The sequence below is a fragment of the Sylvia atricapilla genome, chromosome 13 (genome assembly GCF_009819655.1).
Source record: "Sylvia atricapilla isolate bSylAtr1 chromosome 13, bSylAtr1.pri, whole genome shotgun sequence".
Classification (NCBI taxonomy): domain Eukaryota; kingdom Metazoa; phylum Chordata; class Aves; order Passeriformes; family Sylviidae; genus Sylvia; species Sylvia atricapilla.
In genome coordinates this window covers 8,236,895-8,262,275 of record NC_089152.1, presented here as the reverse complement: position 1 = coordinate 8,262,275, position 25,381 = coordinate 8,236,895, and the positions used below count along the sequence as shown (strand labels likewise).

General features: G+C 43.1%; 1 protein-coding gene across 1 annotated transcript; it reads left to right on the top strand.

Moving 5' to 3' along the window:
- Positions 1 to 404: 404 nt before the first annotated feature.
- On the top strand, positions 405 to 24,252 carry MTHFS (methenyltetrahydrofolate synthetase). The gene is made up of 3 exons (XM_066328323.1): positions 405 to 559; positions 4,184 to 4,448; positions 22,949 to 24,252. Exons 1-3 carry the CDS (start codon positions 419 to 421, stop codon positions 23,170 to 23,172), a joined length of 630 nt encoding a protein of 209 aa, XP_066184420.1. The 5' UTR covers positions 405 to 418; the 3' UTR covers positions 23,173 to 24,252.
- Positions 24,253 to 25,381: the final 1,129 nt, after the last annotated feature.

Sequence of the window (25,381 nt, the reverse complement as noted above, 5' to 3'; positions counted from 1 at the left end):
GTAAAAGGTGTTTTGGACCCAAAGGCCTCCCTTGGGACGTGGCGGGCACATCTTCCCTGGGCTGGTCGCCGATGACCACATTAGCCACAGGGCTGTCCCTCACACTGTCCCGCAGAGCCCACGGCACCGCCGGACGCCACAGGGATATGAGCCTGCTCGGCAGGCAGACGGTGCCTAAACATCCCGCCGAAATGTACTTTCCCTTCGTACAGCCGAATGAGAGAAGGGGAAATTCTTTGCGATATGTTCCCGGAAAGGAAAAAAAAAAAAAAAAAAAAAAAAAAGAGGGCTGGTGTTGGCAGGGACCCTCCAGCGGCGCGGGGCCGGTGCCTCCCGCGCTCGGAGCAGCGAGCGGGCGGTCCCGGCCCTGCCCCGCGGCCCTGCCCGGCCCGGCCGCGGCCCGCCCGGCGCTGGGCGCATGGAGCGGCCCGGGCACGGCGGCGCCATGGCGGCGGCGCTGAGGGCGGCCAAGCGGCAGCTGCGGGGGGAGCTGCGGCAGCGCCTGCGGGCGCTCGGTGCGGCCGAGAAGCAGCGCCAGTCCCGCCTGCTGGGGCGCAAGGTGGGTGCGGACACCCGGGCACGGCCCAGAGCCGGGCACGGCCGGCCGGGCAGCGCGGCCGGGACTTTCCAGGGGAGACCGAAACGGTGACTCAGGGGCCCTTCCGCCGAGCGGGGGGTGAGCTCCGCCTCGGAGCCTTCCCTCGTCCCTTCCTCGGCAGGGCCGGGGAGCGGGGTGGTGGCGGTGTGACAGGAACTGCCGGCGGGGCCGGCGAAAGCGGGGGTGCTGGGGACATTAAACACTGGAGCAGAGGGCACACAGCACCCCTGGAGTGGTGGGTGATCACCCTTCACCCCGGGGTGCTGGGGACATTCCACCCTGGAGCTATGGGCACACAGCACCCCTGGAATGGTGGGTGATCACCCTTCGCCCCGGGGCGCTGGGGACATTCCACCCTGGAGCTATGGGCACACATCGCCCCTGGAGTGGTGGGTGATCACCCTTCACCCCGGGGTGCTGGGGACACTGCTCCCGGGGCCGTGGTCACAGTTCAGCCCTGGAGTGGTGATGACCCTTGTTCCCCCGGTTTTGGGGACAGTGGGGCACACTGCCACACGCCCCAAGCAGGGCTCCTCGGGGTGGTGGCGGGTGTTTGTCTCAGACATTGCACACCAGCCTGGCTCTGGCCGTACATACAAAACCCAGCTACTGCCTGATTTGGCCTCTTGTTTTATGCACTGTCATCTCCCTTCTGTATCTTCCAGCGGTGTTTCTTCCACACAGTTTTATTTCTAATATAATTTTTACACGCTATAAGATATCAAGCAGGGTTTGTCTAACTGGTATCCTAGCACAGAGTGATATGGGTATGTACTTTTGAAATGTCCTGTTTGTGTTTGGATTACACAGTTTTTATATAGATGTATTTTATCATTTTAATAAACATAATAAAATTTTATTTTGCAGTCACTGCATGTAATAGACCACAGTCCTCATTTTTTTGCAGCACCAGCGGGTACTTCTAGATGATCTACATTTATATGGTTATTTTTCTGCCAGAGGATCTCAAATCATTTTATAGACTTCATTTACTACTAATATGTAGCCACTTCATGAGTGGGATGTGGCAGCACAGAAACTTTAGATTGTATGAAGTTTTAACTGGAACTCACATAACCTTTTTTTTATTGAGAATGCTTTTTAGAAACATATCCACATGTAGTGTCCTACTCTCATGGTAATGCATTTTAATAATTATACATCCTAGACTTAAATCTCTCAATTTTTAGCAAATACTGGCATGCATCCTCTTCAAAAATTCAGAGTCCTCAGCCAACTTTTAAGCACCTGGTAATGGATTTTTAGGAGCCCTCAGCTTTTGTCTAGCTGCTGCTGATAAACACAGCAACAGAACACTCATTTCTTCTAGTGAGCACACTAAAAGATACAGCCTTTGTTTTGCTTTAAAGAAGGCATCAGGAAATACGACATAAATTGATATTATCTAGCCATTTTATTAATCTGACAAAAACTGAAAATCCTGAGCTTGCTTGAGTGGCTCTGTGCAAGTGACAGGAAGTAGAGTCAGTGTCCTCATGGGGAGTGGGTAATACCGCAGGCATAGAGAAAGTTTGGAAAAGGCTGAGAAAATATTTGGCATGATATAAGGCCAAAAATGTAGTTTTGTAACAGACATCAGTGCTTGTAGCTAATAAAACTGAGCAGGTTATAACACCTGAGTAATATTTTTTGTAGTAAAATCTCATTTCAAAATAATCTTTAAATTCAAAATGAAATAGGCTTCACCGGCCAACCAAGTCACCAGTATTTAATTAGTTTCTGGATGATTATTCTTTTTTAATGCTTATGTTCATGATTGAAGTCATGCTATTTGCATGCCCTGGTTCTGCGAGGATTGCCATCAGCTGGTGAACAAAGGGCAGATAATAGTTGCTAAAGTGTGGAAATTTTTTTAGTCTTCTCAGAAACTGCTCCGAGTCATAGCAGGAGCATCTGCACAATTCTGAGAACATCTGAAATTGTGTCTTCCTGCTCACATGTGGGTTTACATCTTCAACCTCATTGTTGTTCCTATACAGCCTAATTAATGTGTTACTGGATACCTCAGAGCAGATGGGGCCTGTGTGGTGCCTACATCACACAGCCCGTGTCTCAGAGTGTCTCAGTGTCTCGGTTTCTCTCTTCACCAAACCCATGAGAAGTTTTGGCTCTGGAGGCCCTCAGTATGAGCCACAGCCGTTTTCTGGAGTCTGCAGTTTGACTACATAGTCTGCTTTTTGCAGCAGAAGCTATCATGGAAATTCTGTTCTTTTAAGGGCTTAATCCTGTGGAAAAATCCACGTGTAGGTTTAGGCAGATAGAAAAGGAAATAAAATATGGGTTTGAATTGTTAGGATGTTTCTGTGGCCAAACAACAAGTACACCATCATTTAGTCTGGAGCGTTTCTTTCTTTTCCCCTTACAAAATTATATCTGTCTTCTAAATATTTCGGCTGGATTTTTAACTGCTGTGATGGAAAGAAAATAAAAAATGCAGTGGGAGCCATATCTTGACTCAGATATGGGCATTTGTATCTCAAAACAAGGCCAGGGCAAAGGCTAAAGCTCAGAAGAGTGAGTTACCCTGCAGTTATACAAACACTGAGCAGGAGATTTGGTGATCTCTTCTGTAGATACTAGGGAGTTTCTCAATAGTCTAATATTTTTGAGAGATTTTTTTAGTGTGTAGAATAAGAATAAATCACATTTAAATGAATAGGGACACATTTATATTACTTTTGTCCAGATGTAAGTGACAAAATAGATAAGCTGCTAGAGAATGAGCAGACAAGCTTTTTAAAGCCTCCTTTCAAATTTTAATGTGGAATTCAGTCTGGAATGGGCCAAGACAGGTGAGGTATGAGTCTGCTAACACTTTTTCACTATATAAGCATTTTTTATTTTCCCTCCTATATTCAGCCTTTTATAAGCCCAGCACAGAGTCTCATGAAAAGCAAAAGATGGCAAGGCCATCTTTCCTTCAAGCTCTGAAAAATGTGCGGTAATAAGATCACCTGTTAGAAGCAGGAGATGTTTGAAGTCACATAACTCATCTTGCTGGAGGGAAGACGTTCAGGTGAACAAAAGAAAGAGGGGCCTGGTCTTGGAAGACTTTGTGCTCCTCAGTCATCTGCTCTGGTGCTGATTTTCCTTTGAGTTATTGTTGAGGCGCTTCCCGTTCTGCCTCAGCCCCAGCGAGAGGTGCAGCCTGTAAAAAGGATGGGAGAAAAGGAATGCTAAACCCTCACGGCTTGCATAAGCTGGCAGTTCTGGCCTGCTGTGTCTTTCTGCAGTGATGTTGGGCATTTGAGGATATCATACATCTGAGGATGCATGGCACAGATCTTTAGGGGATTGGAAGATTGTCTGCAAAACTGGTTTTTGCTGGCCCAAACCTGTATTGCAGTGTTTAGTTTATTAGATACAAAAAGTTGCCTATTTTGATTTTGCTGATGGTAGAAGTGTTGGACTAGGTAACAAAGTCAGTTTATTCTGTTTATGATACATTGATGTTTGTCTCTCTACCCTTTTCAGTGAATATTGTGCTCCAGTTTTGTGTTTAATTAAAGTAAGTTGAACTTTCCAAAAACTTTCCTAAACCACTTGTGTCCATTTCCCATGTAGGTGATTTCCCATCCCAAGTACCAAGAATCCAAAAGAATTGCAATCTTCCTGAGCATGCCAGATGAAGTCCAGACAGAAGAAATCATTAAGGACATTTTTAAGCAAGGCAAAGAGTGTTTCATCCCCCGTTACAAACCTCAGAGCAATCACATGGACATGCTGAAGTTATCATCAGCTGAAGACATTTCTTCACTTGCTTTGACATCCTGGAATATTCTTCAGCCCAGTGATGATGACAGTGCAAGAGAGGAAGCTCTTGCTGGTGGTGAGTATTTTCTTGCTGCACCATGGGATTACTGAGCAGGAGTACCCTGGAGGCTGGTAGGAAATACTCTGATAGCAAGAATGAAATTAAATGTTACACCTTGGTTTTAGATCTTGTAGAGAGATGCTCCTTTCTCCTGCCTGTTTTTCTCTACCCTGTGCCACCCCTGTGACATGCCAGCAGGGCAGGAACAAGACTGCACTCATCCAGCTGCAAGAAAACTCAACCCTCCAGATAAATTATCTTCTTGGTGTGATCCGTGAACATCCTCAGCACAGTCCCAGCCAGCATAATGTAGAGGCTTGTAAAGGAGACAGGCTAGTTGAGGGTAGCTTAGGCTGCCACTGAAAGTCATGGGGATCCAGGTTTAGGATGGACTCTGAGGACTTTGGTTTGTGCTGTCTGAAAGGTTGGGAGCTTCTCAGCTGATACCCATAGACTGAGAATTTTCTGAAAGCTTTGATCCTGCAAATTGTGTTGCATGGATAAATCACAGTGCTGATATGGAGCCTGCCCTTGGAGAACAGCTCTCTGGACTGAGGCCTTATACTGAAAATAAAAGGACTTTCTTATAGGCCTGCATGAATATTGCAGTCTTTTCCAGCATTATTCTCTCATACTTTTATCTTGATTTTATAATGCTGTCTCAGACACTGGATTCATCATAGGGTTGAGAAGGTACAAGTTCATTAAGATCAAACTTGTGTATTTGTGTTTTGATTCCCAAATAACCTCTCTCTTAACCTAAAATTCCCCAACTCCTACTTGTAAACAAGTTTACTTTTTGTATCTTTGCATTCATTATTTGCATTCTTTTTCTGAACACTTCAATATCTTCCCAAAACATCTGCAGAATGTTCAATCTTATTAATGGAAAACTCATGTTGAGCTTGTGCTTGAAACCTCAGCCCAGGAAGGTTTTCTCCAGGTTGAAATTCACCATGCAGACAGCTTCCACTTCTCACACATTTGCCAGCTTTTTAGTGCTTGATAAAGGAACATAACGTTTCTATGACTCTGTTTGATTGAACTTGGGCTTGTATTTGCTTTGGGATGCCAATGTACTTTCCCAGAATGCTTAACCATTTTTTTTCATCTCTTATTTTCGGTCATTACTTCTTCCCTCATTCCGAATCCTTTCTGTGTCTATATTTTAGCTAGCAAGGGATTTCACTGCTTCACACAATCATCTTCTTTACATTTAGTATTTAGCACTGTTCGTCATTTTTCTAATGTTTGTCAAAAATTGTGTATATTGGTGAGGTTTAGGGACTTTTGAAGGTAACCTAAAACAAAATCCAGAGTTCTATTGACTGAGCTTAGTTCAGGCACTCTGGACAAGCTTTTGACTACTGATGAGCTGCTGTTAATTGAATTTAACAAGTCTGTTGCAGATATGACACGGTAAACATACAATTTGAGGTATGATGGGAGCAAGGACTTCCAGGTATAGAGTACTCTGAGATGTACCTGAGTGCCAGACAGTGAAGATGGGGAAGGCAAGAACACACTTTAGCTAGTTCTGGAGCTGCTGCTTCCTTCTCTGCACCAGGCTGTGGACAGAGAGCAATGCCAGAAGAGCTCCTGTGCTCTACAGAGAGGTGCCAAGAGACCAGTTGTAAGAACTGATGTATGTCTGTGTCAGACTCATTCTGCCTGAAACTCAATATTAGTCTGTTTGTACTGTTTGTACAGTAATTTTGGAATATTGCCTTTTGGATTGGAAGTCAGACTGTGGTCCTTTATCCTAGAACAGTTTTTGTGAATTAGAGAATAAGTTTCAGGTTTTTTCCACTGTTGCAACATCAGACACACATTCCTAATCTGTCCCCACAGAAACACACACTTCATCTCAATATGTCTTTATATTCCTCTTGCTGTATTTTTTGTCACCTAATATATTTTTTGAACTTTGGTACATTTGGAAGACTGCAAATTGCCTTGCTGCTGATCCATCCTCCATTGTTGAAATGACTGCATGGATGGCACATTTATCTCAGAGATGTTATCAAATACTTTGGTGATCTGAGGCATTTACATTGTTCTAAGGAGATAACATGGTGTTACATTAGTAATGTTCCCATGGCTGGCATAAATTACTATGTAATTTCCAAGAAATAGCCCATGGGTACATAAATAAACCACATAATTTCTGAGTGCATTCATTTTACATGGCAAAAAGCTTAAATTCACACTGTCCTTAAAACTTCAGGCATGGTTACTATTAAGAATAGCTCAAATATAAGACTGAGTATGATTTTTGCATAGAGTTTCCCAGTCTTTGGGAAGCACTCATGGGCAGTGTTGAGTGGACAGGAGCTACTCCTTTTGGAGATGATCCTTTTTTCTGTTGGACCAGGGTTTACCTCTTTTCATCTTGGCAGTACTCACATCACACCATGTTGGCACAAAGAAAGATCACTGCTTTTGTGGTAGGAGAAAGTCTGATCTTCTCTATTATATGTGAGTGACTCATTGACATGTGGAATGTTGCTTTCTTTAGGCTAAATGGACACAATAACAGAAAGAACAAAGGTGGAAGAAGTTCAGATATTTTGGAGTAGGGGTATGTGTAGGTGCATGACCTGGTTCATTTCCAGCTATATCTATTGAAAAGAGACAACTTCTGGGCAAGCCAGTGGTACATTTTCCTAATAGGTACCAATTCTCATTTTTATCCTTGCCCATCAGAGCAATAAATGTGCACTGGTATTGGGTTTTGCCCAAGGTAATACTGCTGATGAAAGTCCAGGCAGGTTGCAGTATTTGTTTGCAGAAGTGTAGAAGCCTTGCGCAACTTTGGACGGAATAAATCAGATAAAACCATACACCCTGTTTGCTTTTTATCACTACTCCTACAGAAGTTTAAAAAACACTTCGCCAGCAGCTTCGTTTTCAGTGTGGTTTAGGGAGGTGTTGTGATTCACCAAGCTGGACATGGGTTCCCTCATTTGTAATGTTATTCATTATTACTTAGACCTGCTCTGAAAATTACGAGGGGAAAGCTAAGTTATTCCACTGAAAAAGAGATTATTTTTACTGGGACACAAAAACAAAACAAAAGAAAAAAAAAAAGAAAAAAAAAAAACCCAAAAAAAACCCAACTTGGTTAAGTGTTTCCATATGGTAAAAGTCTTGGAGTCTGCTTTGAAGGGAGGCACGTGGCCAGGGATCTCAGCTGGAAGGCTTGGACCTGAGCAAATATACTTAACTGTTTATAACTGAGCTACTGACTGGTTGCTGAAGGTGTGCAATAAATTATAAACAGCTTTTCGAACATTCACCTGCATGATGGAGAGAGTGGGTTTGGCCTAAATATGTTTCTCAGCCAAAAAATGAAGTGTTACTAGAAATTATGACTCTGAATCTGCTTACTCTAATGGATTGGGATGTGCTTTTCTGAGAATTGTAAGAAATGGGATTATGTGTACAGACTTAATTCAGCCACTTAATCTCTGTCAATTCTGCCCTGGTGTCACAGTACGTCATTACATGGTCCTTGTCCCTCAGGTGTGAACACCCTGGAAGATGAACCCAGGTGAGATGGTCTGGGCTCTTTCAGAGAGGCAGAGGATGAACACTGCTTGCTGCTGAGGAGTATCTGCTCAGTTGTTTGCTTACTCCCTGCTCAGGTTACTGCTGCAGGCCTCTTTACTGTGCCTTATTCAAACCTCAGGATGGAGGTGGAGATCTGCATTTCTGTATGGGCTCCTCATCACTACACCATTCAGTGATATTGAGTGGTATTTGCTGATGGAGAAGCAGCAGAGGCTCAGGATTTTGTTGCAGCCTGAGTTGTGCAGAGGAGCTGCCCACAATGAATACAGACTTTTTTGCATGTTTTTCCAACATTAAGTTTTCCTCTCTGTTTCCTCCAAAACAATAATTTCCCAGATTTGTCTCAGCCTTTGACTAGACCTCCTTTTTGAGCTTTAATTTCTCTGCCACCATAATGTCCCTTTCCATCTTTCTGCTCTTTGCCCAGCTTCTCTGAAACTCCCTCCTCAAATGTCCTTCTCTGGCCTTTCTCACTATATTCCCCACATCCTCCTGCTCTCTGTCCCAGCCTGTCATTTCAGGGGCAGCTGGGCCAGCATAAATAGCTTGTCCCTGCCAAAAGGGAGGAGATCATGTGTTTTGTCTTCTTTCACTTGTCTGCTTCCTCACATACAAGATTCTCCATCCCAGTTTACTAATTTCCTTCCCCACTGTGCTGGCTTCTTTCTCTTTTTTCTTGGCTTAGACAAACTTCACTGTTTAATAGTACTTTTTTTACTAATTAATACAAAAAGACGTAGTTTTGTGATTATATCTTTTGAGCAGTGCCTGATTAAATGAGCTGCTGCCATTTCTCCTCTTCTTGGTCCCCACCCCTCTTCTCCTGTGCCAGCACAGATGGCCCTGCAGCCACGTTGGGACCTATACTGGGAAACCAGTCTTGGTCAGGAGCAACCCAGCACTGGTAGAAGTCTCTTCTCAGACAGAACCACCACAGAGGTTTGGACTGATGCAGCTGAAGGGTTGGTAGGAAGCTCATGATGAGGGGTTGTGAAAATCGGTGTCATGCCAAAAAAAGTCTCAGTGAAACTTCAGTCGTCAGTTCCTTCCATGTTTCAGTTCCCAGTTTTGCCCCAGGAGCAGCCAGTGAAATGAAAATGAATGACTCTGGAGTGCTCACAGCTGGGATGGGTCTGGCAGGAGGAGCTGAGCCTGCAGCTCCATGTGCTCCAGCTCTGCACCAATACTGGCTTAAGGACTTTCCCCTTCTTGTGTTTTCAGCCTATTCTTGCCTCCCTCTGGTGAGCTCGATCAACCTGGGGCTCTGGGTGAAGATTATTTCCCTCCTGTCCCCTCTCCTGTTTTCGGTGGGATTTTTTTAACCCAGATGAGTGGATCCAGTTCACCATGTGGCCGGATCAGTGCCGTGTGTGTGGGAGGAGGGAATGAGGAGCCAGGATGGAGGGAATGTTCCCTGTGGCACAGGTTCCTAGAGAGAGTCCTGGGGCCACCCATGCAGATGTGACTCCAGTAGTGGTACAAGCACCTTCAAAGAGCTCCAGAACTCATCCTGACACATCTCTCCAAAGCCTGTGCCAGTGGCAGCTTTTCAGACATTTGCAGCAGAGCATAAGCCTAGCTCAAATGGCTTTGAAAAGGGCTAAAGCCACATCCTCACCAGTGAGGGTACTACAAGCCAGATTTCAAGTTCTTACCACAAGACATGGAGCAACAGAGCTTCTCTCCTTTTTATTTGTTTGTTTGTTTGTTTGGTTTTTTTGGTAGCTTTGATCTTGGAAACCAGTGAACCATTTTTCAGGAATAAAACCAACATTACCCCCCTCACCCCCACCTCAGTTTGGCATAAGTACCCAAGCTGAAAAACACCAGCATTTGACAATGTAGCATCTTTTATGTAATGGGGAATGCAGAATAATCTGCTACTACTCAGCTGCAGCATAATGCATTTTTGCTTTAAGAAACGAATGTATTAAGACCTTGAGTTGTATTTCGTAATTTGGCTTGGAGACTTCTGGCATTTTCAGCACTGAAAACTTCTGTGGCCTACTGATCACACCATTTGTGTTGTAACTTCAAATAATTAGTGAAATATTAACTAGATAATCCCTGCTTTCAGTAATGGTAAAAAAATTGCTACGAATAAAAAGAAAAGATCCAAATTTGAAATAAAATCAGGAAATACTAACATATGTCTAGCAGCAACTTCTTGCAGCTTTGTTTTCACATAACCTTTTGAATGTTGGCGTTTAAGGTTAAGGTAATTTTATCTTTCTGCCCTTTTAACTTCCAGAACACTGTGAGACTTTCTGTAGCATAAATTACAACAACTTGCTGGTAGCAGAAACAGACAGAGACAGCATACCTATGTGCTGGTATTTGGTTTATAAGGGCTGTTTATGCCAGGGAACATGATTCTCTTGTAAGGAAACTGTTGGCTACCTCTAGGCTACAGTTCCAAACCTCGAGTAGTTTGAAATTATTCCTGAGTGGATATTAACCTTATTTGAAACTTTGCCATCAGGATTTGCCCTGCAGAAGCATTTTTGTCTGCAGAAATGCTTTTTCACCTGTCTTTAAATTCCTGCTATTTATTCATGCATTCAAAGATTCTGCATTTGCTGCCAGGACTGATGGCCTTGTGATGCCATCAGTATTCTTAGTTATTCCAAATTTTAGCACAGTTCTTCAGAAGTGTGACTGAATTGATGGCAGCACAGTCTTAAGAGGAATAGGTTTGACTTAGAACTGCAAAATAAAATGGGATTTTAAAAAAGGGTAATGGGTTCCTCCCCCACCCCCAAAAATAATGCACCAGAAGTTAGAGGATTTTGAAAGATGAGGCACATTAGAGTTTAGAAATAAAAAACACTTGTGAGTAGAAAATGCTGTGGCTTGAAGCATAAGGAAGTTCTAATATCCTACTAAAGCTGCATTAGATGTTGTACAGATGTCCATGAAGGCATAATGGGACCATACAAAATGATGCTAATCATTCTGAAAAAAGATATGTAGTAAATAATGCTCAGAGGTAACAGGGAATATTTAAATGAGCTATATGCAGATAGGAATGTATCTGGAATAAATGAAATATGAGTACGTGAAAAGCAAAGATGTTAAATGTTTCTGCTTAGGAAAAAAAAACAAAAATAAATACCCCAAACAAGATTGTAAAGTGATTGAAGGTACTATTAGGTTTCTTTTCCTCTGGGAGACTTGATTAAAACTTGCAGTACAAAATATGTCAAGGGATAGATTATAATTTAAAATCTTTTTACAGTGGTCATAAAAAGAAAACCTGAGAGCATGGCACAATACAAAATTGAAAATCGAGGCTTAGCTGCTAATGTAATTTATTTTTTAATGAAATGATTTAAAGTTTGGAATGAACTTCTGTTTGGAGACAATGATCCATAGTATTTTTGATATGCAAAAGAAGAACAAAATTCGGTGCAAATGAGGCATTAACATTCTGATCATGAATCTTGCTGTGGAGAGAGGATCCTTCCCCTCCCAGTGCAGGATCTGGACGTTCAGTACAGCATCACATGTTTTACAAGAGCCAGGAAATCTCACAACTTGGAGCTGTGTAGCAATAACTGAAGGATCTTCCTACCTCTGCAGCTGCAGTCCCCAGATTATTGCCTTACAAACAGGTTCTGGTTTCTCTTTCCAGCAGGCGTTTGGAGCATTCCTCTAAGCATCTAATTTTATTTGTATTAAGCCCTTGGCTCTGCTGCCTTCCGACAGCTGTGAGTTGTACTGGTTAGTTAGTTGTAATGTGAAATATTATGTTCCTTATTATGTTAAGATTATATTATACTCCTGTGACGTGTGAAATATTATGTTCCTTTTATTCATTTTAAATTTGCTGCTTTCAGTTCAAGGGATACTTCATTTTTCTATGATGAGAAGTAAATAAGGGTGTTTGAGTTACATTCTTCTTACTATTCATTGTTTAGTTACACATGTAACCAAATAACCTGTAACTGTAATAGATATAGTTTACTATATCTATTGTATTATTTTTCATCAAACATTGACTCTTTTAATTTTTTTGTAGAGAAGCTTTTCTGTAGCAGTTCCAGGCATTGCTCTTTCAGCCTTTGCAATCTTTCTGATGTTATTCTGGAAAAAAAGATGCCTGGGAGAAAATTTTATGCCCAGGTAAAGAAATACTGTGAAATACATGTCGTGGCACTGGACATGTTAATTCTTTCTGTATATACCATAACCCTGCTCTTCAAATCAGCTGCCTGGACAGATCTCTTACTGGTTTCCACACCAGTGTTCCACAATGACACATCATTACAGAGGAGCCTGTTCCACTAGTAAAGATCTATAAAATAATTTTATATTATTCCATCTAGCTAGCAGGTAGAGCTAGGAAAATATGTTCTTGGAGAGAAAACATTTCAAGTGATAGCAAGTTTCCCTCAGGGTTTTTCTGCGTCCCAGCCTTCAGCTGAAAGATGTGTGACTCAATCCCAGCACTGAGGTTACTCTCCCCTGGAGCTGATCTCAGCCCTGCCCTTGAGGTCTGCACCAGCTTCCAGAACTCTCTGAAACAGCTCAACAATCAACACTTAATTTGCTAAATGAAGGCACAAACTTTGAGCTGAATTTTCTCCAGTGCTTCTGTTCAGAAACAAGTATGACACAGTTACAGTGGCTTTTTTTAAAGGCTTTTGAAAAAATGCTCTGAAATGCAAAGTTCATGTGTTTGTATCGTGTTGCTTTGTAATGCCCTTTGGTGTCCTAATGTCCCGAATTTCCCTCGTGTAGACTAAACCACAAGCACCATGTGGTTTAATTTTAATACCACCCATGCCAGGGTGTCCTGCAGTGAACCTGAAAAGCTGAAAGCTCTGGAACACTACAGCTTTTTTGCTTTCACAAAGTTCATTAAGGCTTTAAAGGAGTGTTTTTCCTTGTAATCATCTTAAGTGTCGCATCCACGTTTGCCTTCTTGCAGAAAACTCATCAAAACAACTGAAAAGATTACTTCTGCTGTAATCAATTAAAGTTTGAAGAGAAGTGAAAGCAACATGGGCAAGAGCCTTGAAGTCACTGCAAGTGACTCTCGAGGGTTTTGTTTCAAAGAGGGCTAATTTTGCTCCAGTGAGTGTGAACAGTAGCATTGTCAGATTTTTCATACAGTTTCCTAGAGACAGGAGTCTTTGAAAGGCAGATAAGAGGTGAAATTCATTTCTGGAGTGTGGCAGGAGTCAGTACAACTCATGCAAGGAAAATGCCAATGTGCAAGTATCTCTGGCTGCAGTAATTAATCCAAACAGGTATCTCTGTCTCCCTTTATTTTCATGTTCTGGAAGGGAAGATCCGGCACCAAGCTCATCTCCGTGCCTTTGTGCACACAATCTGGGGAACAGGAGAGGAGGCTTTTCCCTGCTGCCCACCTCTATGGAGATGTAGTTTGGTGAGACAGCTGAGCCCTCCTTCCAGCTGCCTGGTGCCAGGGGGGACAGTCCTGCTGCCTTTTCCTTGTGCCCAGCTCTGTGCTCCCCTCATCCCAGGTACCATCTCTGGTACTTGCTGCTGAGCAGATTCAGCTCATGAATCTGGCAGAAATTTGTGACTTTTTTTTCCTTTCTTTTTCTTGGGACTGGTGTTCTGCCAGCTTAGTGGGCTATTAAATCAGGTCAGCACTTTTCCAGCTACAAAAGATTTGTTTTTCTGGCACAGTTAATCCCTGCTGGTTTTGCTGAGATTCAAAATACACAGTTTTTCCCCTGGATGGTGGGAAACTCCTTGGACTGGCCCAGAGCTGCTGGCTTTTAGGGAGCAGGAGACTCATGCTGCTGTTTCATGGTGTAAGGATAACTCTGGATCTTCATGTTTGGTGGCATTCTGAACTCAGTCCCTGCTTGGGCTGGCTGTTGTGTATGTAATGTGGGTAATGAATTTTTGGGATGTAGATAAGGGCAGACTCCTGTCCGGGAGTGACATGAAGCCTTTTGCCGGCAGGTGTCAGCATTCCATACATTTGCCATGGAGCATTGGTGTCATTTCGGCTGTTTTCCTATAATCAAAATCTCATCCAGGCATTGCACTCACACACACAGGAGAACAAATGCTCCAGCCTAATTTCCCATAAAAAATAAGGGACTGAAGTGAGTGAGGGATAGGAATCCAGGGAGAACTGGATTTTTTAAACTGTACAAGCTTAAAAAGATAAAAGAAAATCTTGTGCTGGAAGAAGCAGGATTTCTCAGCTGTTGTGGTGTTAACACGTTTGCAGCAACTGTGAAGGTGCCATCAGCTCTCAACCAGCTGACTCTGCATGTACAATAAACCCTGCCTGTAAGCAGCCTGATACTCTCATCGAGTGGTGTCACTCCTTACAGGAGCCAGGTTTATGCACTGACTTGGAAGTTGTTGTCTTACCTGTTTATATTTCATGAGTAATTCTGCATGTTTTCTGATAGGCTATCTGCTGAGTGAATCAAAGGGTATTGGAAATATTGATAGTGATGCATAAAGTATTGAAAAAACCCCAGATGATTCACCTCTGTCTTACTTTGACTTAAAAATACCCAGACAGAAGTATGCAAAAGAGGACCAAGAGTGAAGCCATGCATGTGTCTCCAGTGGGAGTATTTAAATGAATGCTCAAGCAAACACCATGGACATGTAACTAATAAGACCATAAAGAAATTCCCATAAAAACACATGAAGATACACAAAGATCCTTGCATTTTAGGTTTCAGCAGTATCCCCACATAAACAGTTCGAGCATCAATGCCTTGTGAGTTTCTCGAAAGGAGCAGATTTGCAGTCAGCATCTGCTGATTTAACAAGATATGTTGATGTGCTGTAAAGTGGCTCTAATGCCATTTCTCCTCTCTTTGGAATTGCTCCTTAGTACATCTGGTTTCAGAGTATTTTAGTAGTTTAAAATCATGGGAGAATCCAGGTGCAAGCCTTGGAACCAAACATTTTTGATTGCCCATGTTTTCCCAATCAGTGCTCACATATATGAATATCAGAAACAGATTAAGTCATTTTTCACAGACTGATAGCTGAAAAGTCCTAAGCTATTTTTTCCTTTACTCTGAATTTTCAAAACCAGACATTTTGTGGGTGGCATTGAGTGGTCATGTTTTATTTACAGGGCTTACGCAGACTCGATGAATAATAGTGAAATAGAAGAATACTTTTCGAATTTTCTTTTAGATGGAACTCTGAAAATGAGACTCTAGTCCCCATCTTACTGTAAGTTAAACTCAGGGGAAATGAGTGTGATGGTTATAACCTCACACATTGTGAAACCAGCCAGAAATACAAGTCTTAGCCTTGTACAGTTGCTTCTCTGGTGAAACATGAAAGGATATCTGTCTATGGAGCAGGATAGGTTTGTTTGAGCAGGGCTGACAAACTCCAGGTGATCTTGTGCAGTGCACTCAGCTTTTCAGATGCATTGGCACTAAATTTTGGTTTAAACTAATTCAAAATCAGAGGTATTTACTCAGGCACAGCTCAGTAGCAGAGGAGCTGATCAAGCAGCTTTATTATGTGTTTTTGAGGTTTAATAACGGGCGAGTGGCTGCCACTCAGTTGTTTTAAACCTTTATGACTGATGGCTATCATGTAGCTTCTCAGGGAGGTGGATAAATATTTTATTACGCTGTAGTTCAGCAGGGCAAGTGTGAACTGTGAGGACCAATGTTTCATGCTGACACAAGGCACTGACATGGATGAGTAGACTGATAAACGCTGAGTTGCTCAGTGCTTGTTTGTAGATTCTGCTGATGGTTCTATTTTCTGCAAAATATTTTATTGAAGTAATAACAGAAGCTGTCTCTGTCATGCCAGCAGCTGGGATTGCAGAGGAGATAGTCTGCTTGGCATCTGTGTGGCTGTAAAAGGTGGATCGTGGGTGTGCAAAATATTCTTTATGGAGGACAAAAAGAGACAAAACCTTCCTAGTGCCTGTAATTCCCACACACAAGAATGAAAATAAAGTAATTACCCCTGGTGTTAAGAGCATTTCTCCCTGAAGGAGCCTTTGAGGACCTAATGGTGAGTCTCATAGCAGGAGGCTGTGAAGGGAGCCTGTGACATTTGGATGTGATACTTTGACATTTGATTCCTGTGCTGGGTTAAAGTGAGTATCTCTCTGGCTCCTTGTGAAGCAGCATCCTGAGATGAGCTCAGCTGGTCAGAGCATGGTGGCTGTGATGTCAAGGCTGTGCATTCAATCCCTGTGTGGGCTGCTTGTTTAAGAGTTGGGCTCAATAATCTTTGTGGGTCCCTTCCAACTCAGAGTATTCTGTGATTCTGTGGCAACAAGTGTCTGTGAATAGCTAGAAAACAGTATGTCCTGCTGAAGTGATGTGGTAGTGCACAATTAAAGGTGTTCTCACAGGGGAAACACCTGGAGGAAAAGCTACTGATGGCAGTTTAAAAGGAGCTGGTTTTTTACTCTAATATGAAACACAACTTTTAGTCCTGTTAGGTATCTGTTTGAGATCTTAAGGAAGCTACAGAGTGAACACCCAAGAAGAGCTTTTTATGAACAACCAACACCACATACCTACAAGAGAAGGAATTAATTCTTCTCAAACTCGTGTCAGCAACATCAGATATTTTTTATGTGGTTCCCAAGGTGGGTGCAGAGAGGAGTCAATGGGGCAATGTCAATTTAGAGCAACTGAGGATGTGGTCCTTCATGTTATAACTTGGGTTTCCACGGAGATGAGAAGTCACACTGAGCTTCTGACAATGTATCATGGAAGCAAGTAAGAATTATCAGTTAAAAGTTTCTTTTCAAGGAATGTATTTGCATTTTAGCAGATTGGCTGGGGTCAAGGCAAGCAATGTTGCTATTTATGTCTGCAGTCCTCTGTGTTACTGGATGTGCACCTCATTGGGTTTGGATGAATGCCTTTTTCTCAAATATTTATGAGTTGCAGCAAAGGATAATGTTTTTGTCTCCTTGGGCATATAGCAATGTCTGTCTCCTGCAGAGGTTTGTGGGGAAAAGAGCCTGTTTCCTCTGGAAGCAATCCCAGCACTTTGGGAACCATGCACCTTCTCAGGGTCTGGATCAGGTCTGTAGTGAACAGATCTGGCATTTCCCTTTCTTGTCTTATACCAAGAGATGTGTAAGAGCAGAGATGCTGTGCTCGAAACCCAGGGCAGGTTTTTTCCAAAGGGCAGAAACCTTTTTATCTGGAAGGAAACCGTATGTGTTGGTAACCTCAGGAGTGGTGCTGGGGCACCCTGGGTGTTCTAGGAGAAACCATAAAGGGGAAGGGATTTGTTTTGCTGCAGTATAAGTGAAATATTTTTGTGGAGTTTTTTTTCCCCCAAGATCTGGTGATTAACTCAGACCACAGTGTTAAGTGCTGTGTAAATACAGAACAAGATGGTGATCTGTGCCCTATAAACTATGTGTTGAAAGCAAACACCTACCCAAAAGGCCTAACTGTGCTAATGCTGACAGTAATTAAAGTTGCGGTAATGACTCTGTCATAAATTAGAAATTTCTGAGTTATTCCAATTCATTGGCTCATACCCTGCATGTCACCAAGACTGATACTGAGGTATTAGGATGAAGTGATTGAGTTATTTTTTTCCTCTCTGCTGGGGTAGCAGATACAGAGGCAGCAGATGGTTACTGCACTCTTTTCATTCTGAAAAGTAAGGTTTTCCTGAAACGGGGTTTGTCTTTTAATCCATTGTGGTCTTTGCTAGGTCAGAAAAGGACCAAAGTAAGTTTTCATTCCTTGTAATCAACAGCTTTCAATTACTTATGAGCTCAGCAGAGGTTTTGCACAGATCTGACATTGTTTATTGTGTGCACAGCAACATGAGCACTCCTTTCCTTTAAAAAGAAAGCTGTTCTTGGCCTGGTTCTTCTGCTCCTGCACCTTATATAATCATTTCCATCTGAGTGAGGTGTGCGTGGAGCAAAACCAACCACTGGAAAACTCATTCTTGCCTGAGGCACCAGACCCTGAAGATCCAGCCATCCTTGTGGTGATGGAGTAAACAATGCACTGCTGCTTCAGGGGAAGCTCAAACTGCACAGCTGCTGCTGTGAGGAGCAGCAGCAGTGACATGGAGCTGATCACTGTTGACCTCTTGTAGGCTCAGGTGGCGTCTGTGCTGTGAGCATGGTTCGTGTGAGCACGTTGCCATTCTTCCCAGGCACACAGGAGTTGCTGCAGCTCAGCCTCTGCCCCATCCTCTGTCAGTGCTTTTGAGGAGAGGATCAAAAGAGTCCTAGCTCCCACTTTGACAGGTCCCAGACACTTTGCTGTGCCCACAAAGCTAGTGGCAGCAAGGGATGAGAAGTTGGGATGACAGAGTATTTCGGTTTCAGCTTCCATTAGACTGTCAAGCTGTGCAGGGGGAGATGAGTGACCCCACACAGCAGGTGACAGCGGGCTGGTGGCATCCCTTTGAACCTGGGAGGAGAAAGGCCATGCTGGCTGCTCCTTCTGAGGGCAGAACAAGTCCCCAGCAGTCTTTACATGACCTGTATCTGTGCAGTTTGATGGACCCTTCTATAATTAACCATTGTCAAGAACACTTCTGAAAATGCCGGCTGGCATTTCAAATAGGAACATCAGATTAAGGAGAAGAGAGGTAATGAGGTGCAAGGAGAAAATCCTTCCCTGGGGGACAAATCAAACCTGATACCATCATGAAAGGTAATGAGAAATGCACTGCCAAACTGAGGTTCACTGCGGCTGCCTAGAGGAAACGAAACCATGTATTCTTATTTAAAACGCTGAGAGGGGATGCTAATGCTTTGGTCTGCTGCCTAAGTCAGGGCATGTGCAGCTTGCAGTGTAGTTTTGCCATACATTTATTGAGTCCTTGGGCCAGTCATTTCACTTCTCTGTGACATGAGGTATGTCTACATCACTGTAAGGGAATCAGTGCAAACAGAGTGTTCGTGTACACCCACAGGACAGGTTCAGAAGCTGTGACTTCATCTACTCTGCCAAATAACACAAGGCTAAGTGCACAGTGCACAGTCCTGTCCACACTAAACAGAACTTGGCCTGTCTTCTTTTGTTTGGAGGAGCCAGACCCTTCTGTCTTTACTGCACATGGCAATCTTGTCCCCTGGAGCAGTCATGGGTGTCACCTGGTCCAACAGTGCCAGACACTGTGCTGACAATTAAGGTATTGACCACCTGTGATCCTGTAAATCAATTTGTTTTCTGGCTGTGCTGCATTTAGCAGTGTAAATGAAGCATGGCTGTATGCCTACACTGATAGATAAGTCAGAGTGTATTATTTCATGCTACACTGTGGAAGGAGGTGCAGCCACAAGAGCTTATGCCATAGATACATTGAGTATTAGGTGACTGTCGTCATAATTACTAACCTTACTGGGATGCCCAGTAGCTGAAAGGGTTCAAGAACCATGGATATTCTCTGCGTAGAAACTGGAGCAAAACGTTGTTGCTTGAGACAGTGTTTTCAGCCTTCAGCAATTTGCAGACCACATGCGAGTTTTCCAGGAGAAGCACAGCCTACCTGTAATAAAACTCTCTTCACTGTGGATGTGCTTTCCTGGGCTCCTGGCATGTGGTCACAGGACCCTTGGGGATCCAAGAAGCACCAGATAATGTCTACAGACACATTGGAGACAGTGGACTTTACAAGGTGATGGGCAGGTGTCCAACGTCAGACTTCCCTCAACGTGTTTTATGAGGCACTAAAACACCTGATGTGGTGTTGATTTTCAAGTACTTGCTGTCTTCTCAGGGACAAGGATGCCATTTCACACCGTGGGCTGTAAGAGCAAGGGCAGTAGGATGTGAGGACAGAGCAAGCCGCAGTCCTGGGTGGCAGACAATAGCCCTGCAGGGCTGGGAGAGCTGGGGAGCATAAGAACCCCATGCCACAAAGGGGCATGTTCTTATCCTCAGCTGCCATCCTGTTGATGTACCCTCAGTGCTGATAGCAATCTTAAGTGTCTGTAATCTTGGTCTCATCTGTGTGTCACCTCTCTTCCTGTGACACCTCTTCCCCCACACTGCCACAGACACCACAAGAGGTTTTGTTGCTCCCCAAGTTACATGTCAGGGAAACATTTACTCCATGCAGCTCTTTGCCATCCATTCTAGATCCTGATACAGGCTTGAGCTGCCCTTGGGCTTCTTGCAGGGTTAGTTGTGTCATTTTTTCTACTGAAAGTCTTGAAAGGCATTTACTTAAATCTTATGCAGTGTGAGTTGCATGGTTATCAGGGAACATGTGAGTCAGGCAAGGCAGTATTGCTGTGTTCCACAGAAGAAAAATAAAAGGGTAAGTATTACAGTATTTACAACATAATTTTTCATACCGAGATTTGCATAAGCTTGTTTGAGTTCTTTAGCATAAAACACCCATGATTACAGAGGAGCCAACTTGTTAAAAGAGTCCCTGTTTCTCCAGAGAACCCAGAGGAAAACAGTGCTTTGATACATCTAAATTCACTTGAGGTACCTGATGCTATCAGTTAAACTCCACAGAAAATATATTTCTTCCCTTCACCGTTTTTGCTATTTCCCTCTTCCCCTAGTGTTTCCCCTGACTTGTCTTCTTCGTGTCTGTAACACAAATGTAAGGAGAAATGGCATCTTGTTGCTCTGCAGATTTGCCCCCTGTGTGCATTCTTCCTGCCAGCAGCAGACTGCAAATGTTTCCTGCTTTTTGTCTTGAGAGGCACCTGGAGTGAAAACGGCTGAAACAGACTGTGAGGCAGAGTGTGTTTAGTCCTGAGCATCGTGACTGATAGGCACTTGCTGGTTTCTGGGCCACCTGAATACCTGCACAAGGCTGATGTGATGCAGGATGTGGAGAGGATAAGCAGGAGCAACTTGGAGAGGATTTGACCTGCAGAATCTGTTCCTGACCTGTTGCAGCTAACAGGGGGCTGGTTTCTAGGTCCTAGTCCACAGGCCTGACGATTGACAAGAGCAAACTGAGGGGATGTGATGGGGTATGTCCAATATGATGCTCATGGTGGTACCATGAAAATGCCATCTCTTCTCAGGGAGACCACACTTCTGCCTTGGGGGCTTTTTTTCTCTTTGTTTGCCATTTGTAATTTCACTCATTTCACTGTCCTGTGAGTCAAAAGTTGACTGCAGTGTGGTAAAACACCCCGACTCCTTTTTAATCCAACCAGTATTATTCTGTGATCTGTCCTTTGGCTAATTCTCTCCCCTTACTCCCTTGACCTCCTTAGAAAAGCCATGCTTCTTGACTGTACGATGCTGGATTTGCAAGATTGATGTTCTCTAAGCATTTTGCACTTGTTGCCTTGCATATTTTGTATCAATGTTCTAATTAAGACATCAGATCATGATGGATGATTGCTCTTGTCAGTGACTCTTCTCTGAACAATGCAGAGTGGAAGGAAATCTCCAGGAGCTGGGAAGTGTGTGCAAATAAGTTGGTCTTATGTGAACTGTTAATATACCCTTCCAGGCAGAGTTTGGAGTTGATATGTGATCTCAGATGGGATTCCCTCTAAACTAAAAGACTCTGCTTTGCTCTGGCTTTTCCAGTACATGCTCCCACACATCTCCTTCAATGGCGGGCATCATCCCTCAGATGTAGTAAAAGCAGCTCAGCCCAAAGTGGGAGAAAAGAGTAGGTGTGGACATGGACAAAGCAGCAAAATACCTGTCCAGGTCTAAGCTCTGGTGAAGGATCAGAGTCTGGTCACAGAAAAGCTGCTCAAGGCTAAGCACTGTGCCTTAAGAAGGCAGAAGCAGTGGACTGAGACTCTGTATTTGCTTTTTTTCCAGACTTGTGTCAGCTGTCTTTTAGTCTGTGCTGCCTTTTCACTCCCTGCCCTTCTCTCAAGTGTCTGTCTGCTACAGCAGCAAGAAATAAAAGACTTTCTTTGCATTGTGAAAGGAGTAAGTGGGATGTTCCTGGGTTCAGGAGTCAGCACCAGGCCAGTCCAGCTTGTTTGTTCAGAGGATGTCTGTGCAAGACTTCTCCCACTGAACACACCAGCCTTTCAGTGATGTGCAGCAGCCTCCTGCCTGGTGGGCACTCCTCGTGGCGGGCGTTTCAGTGATGTGAAACAAGTGTGCAGCCATGTGTAAACTGGCATGGGGCCCATCCACATCCCCTCACAGAGCATGAGCAAAGCAAGAAATGTTGCCTTTTTATCTGGAGCTGGTTGGTGGGGTCTTCTGTTGGAGTTTCACCTGCCAGTCCAGGTGATTAGCAGCATATGCATCTTTCAGCTTTTTAACTGGTGTTGAGTTCCAATCAAGTGCAATCTCACAAGAATCCTGGAAAGAGGGATATTTAGGGCAGGGAAGCAGAATGCCTGCGTGTGCTGCCAGAACAGTGGAAATTGCTGGAGGCTGAGAAAGAAAATCCTTTGGGACAAAAGGAACCTGACATCACAAAGGGACAAGCCTTCAAATCTTCATCTCGATACAAGAGGGCAAATTACACTTTCAGAAAATGTTGTATTCAAGGCTTTTTGGGTTTGGAAAATCAAGAGAAGGTTCATGGCATCTTACAGTGGTGTCAAGAGGATGTCTCCCCTCTCTCTTACACGTCTTCTTTTCATTATTTTTTTCCTTTTCCATTTTTGTGTCTGATGTTGAGGTTCATTTGATTTTCTGATTCCTCCTGCATTTAATTTCTCTGAGTTCAGTCTCTGTCTGGATTTAGAGTCATAATCATTTGTATTTGGAAGTGTGGGGTTAAAATGATAAAAAAACCTGTTAAAATGTAGGGGATTTTTTTTCCCATCCAGCTTTTCAAGAACTAATTATTTTTCAGCTGAACTAGTATGCAGTTGATAAGATGAAAATGTAAATTTACAGGTTTAGTATTCAAAGTATTTTTCATCTGATCAAAGAAAGGGAAGCATTTTACAAAACACAAAGCTTGCGTTCTTGCAAATGTCTGAAGTGATGTGGCTGTAGTCAAGCCATCAGGAAATCCACAGGGCATCCACTAATGCTTATTTCATTTTTCTGCAGGAGGTCTTGACCTTATCTTCATGCCAGGCCTTGGGTTTGACAAAAAAGGCAACAGATTGGGAAGAGGGAAAGGATATTATGATACCTATCTTGAAAGATGTATGAAACATCCCTGTGGAAAGCCTTACACGATTGCTTTGGCTTTTAGAGAACAGATTTGTGAATCAGTGCCTGTGACAGAAAATGATGTTCCAATAGATGAAATCCTTTATGAAGACTGCTGAGAGTGTTTTGATACCAACCCACCTCCAGAGCAAGCAACCAAAGGTGTCATATCCATCAATCATGTTTCTTTCTAATTGTCATGTATGACTTTGGGACCAATAAAATACGCTATTTGTGTTTGGGGACAAAAACCTCCAAAAACTGTAACTGTGGTAATAGTAGTGAGGATTATGTTGATTTGCTTGTAATTAGCAAATGTCTGGTGTGAATTCTTATTCTAGAATCAATACAAACACAAATGAGTGACTGTTTATTACAGTAAGGACTATTTCTTCTCATAATATTTTGAGGTACAAGCTTCTTGATACTTTAACAGTTTTATAATTCTGGTTTAAAAATGAGAGCTGTCTAGTAATGACAGTTCTTGATCTATTCTGGAATTAGATACTTGTAATGGTAAAAGTTCTTAGGACTTAAATATTGTGTTCATCCATGAGCAAAACAATCAATTGATGGAGACATCTTAGAGTAAGCTGGGAAAAAATGGTGATGGGAAAAAGCCTTAATTAATTTTAATGTATGCAGTAATTTTTGACTGTTTACTTGGCTCCTTGCAGTTGTCTTAAAATAAAGAGAGCACCTGTTAATAAAAAAAGGTTGACGTCCAAAACTTTGGTATGTTCTTTCCTTTATCTGAATACAAGATTCTAGTGTGGTCTAAAATGTGGTCAAGGAGTTCTTTATCTGGAACCAGCTTGTTTTTGGTAAAATAATATTCAAAGTTACTTTAAGTTCTCTAATTTTGTACATAAGCCATTCATAATGTCCCAAAATACTGTGTGGTGCTATGTTTAAAAATGAGAGATGCTGAGAATTGTAGAGAGCAAATTTTATGGATGGAATAAATATTTGTGTGGAAGGCTGGTTGTTCTCTGCTTCTCCAGACAATCATGGAAATCCAGAAGAAGATAGTGAATTTCCTCTGCACATTGTCCTTGTAGTATAAGAACACAATATTTCCAGTCAGGATCAATCAAACTGTCAGAATTTTGTGTTCCTTCTTCAGTGCAACTTCATCTTTTCTATGCATGTGTAACTCTTCCCTCAATCAATAAATCAGTTTGTTTATTTTCAGCAAACCACTCTGTGTCATCATTAAAAAATCCATAAATTCTCAAGGACCAGCTCCAGAGTGGGATGACCTGAAGGCTTCCTCAACAACGACCAGTTTTGTGAACAAAACCATGCCTGCAGTACCTGTGAAGCTTTTCTTCTCCAAGTGCTTGTATTCAGTGCTGTTTCCATTCTGCTGATACAGGAACTTTTTAAACCCTCTGGGCTCTGGGGTGAACATAAGCTTAGCAGCTGAGATCTCTCTGGCCTGTGCTCCCTGGTGCTTCTCCATCCTGTGTTAACCAAGGTCCATCTGGCCAGGCTGAAGATCCCTCTGGTGTTGTTCTGCTGGGCATCCCACCCGTGTGTGCAGTGAAGCTGCAGCCTGGGCAGGGCAGCTGGTAGCACTTTGCAATATGGGCTGCTGAGTAAAACAGTGCTGGTCAGAGCTGGCCTTCCATCCCTGCCTTATCACCCCTGCAAAGGAAATGTGTGTCCATGGGTGCACGAATGGTGCTGCAAGCAGAAATTGAGGTGACAGCATTGGCTCTGGTGCAGTCACTGGAGTGTGCCCCACGTCCTCTCAGCTCTGAGCACTGCCAGCCGTGCTGCCTCCCGAGTGGGGACAGAGTGCTGCCATTCCAGACCTTTGGGGAATAAAAGTGATGAGAAAATCAGACCTTTATTTTTAGTCTCTGTCCTGTTAGCATTTTGATCCTTTCTTCATTTCTGAACTTCTGTTAGCATATGGAGTGCAACAAAATGAAACCATGGGGCAGGTTCTGTGTGTGGCAGGCCTGTTCCTGAGTTTGTCTGCTTGAGTTCACCTGCCACACTAGGCTCAGCACTGTGCCATATGGCACAGCCTGCCACCAACATCAACAGTGCCACGCTGAAGCCAGTGCTTGTCACAGCAGAAACCTGGAACCTGCATCTGATAGATGTTATAAATACATATATTAGGTCCAACACTGTGCAGCCCTTTGGCTTAGCTTTTGATCTTGCTGTCTGAACTTTGATTTATTTACTAGAATAAAGGCTGCTTGGCTTATAGGTATTTTACTACCAATGATAGCAGGTGAACAACTGTGTACAGAAAGGCCAGCATATGGGGAAGAGGCTTCAGAGCCAGCACTAGCAGCTGTACAGAAACAA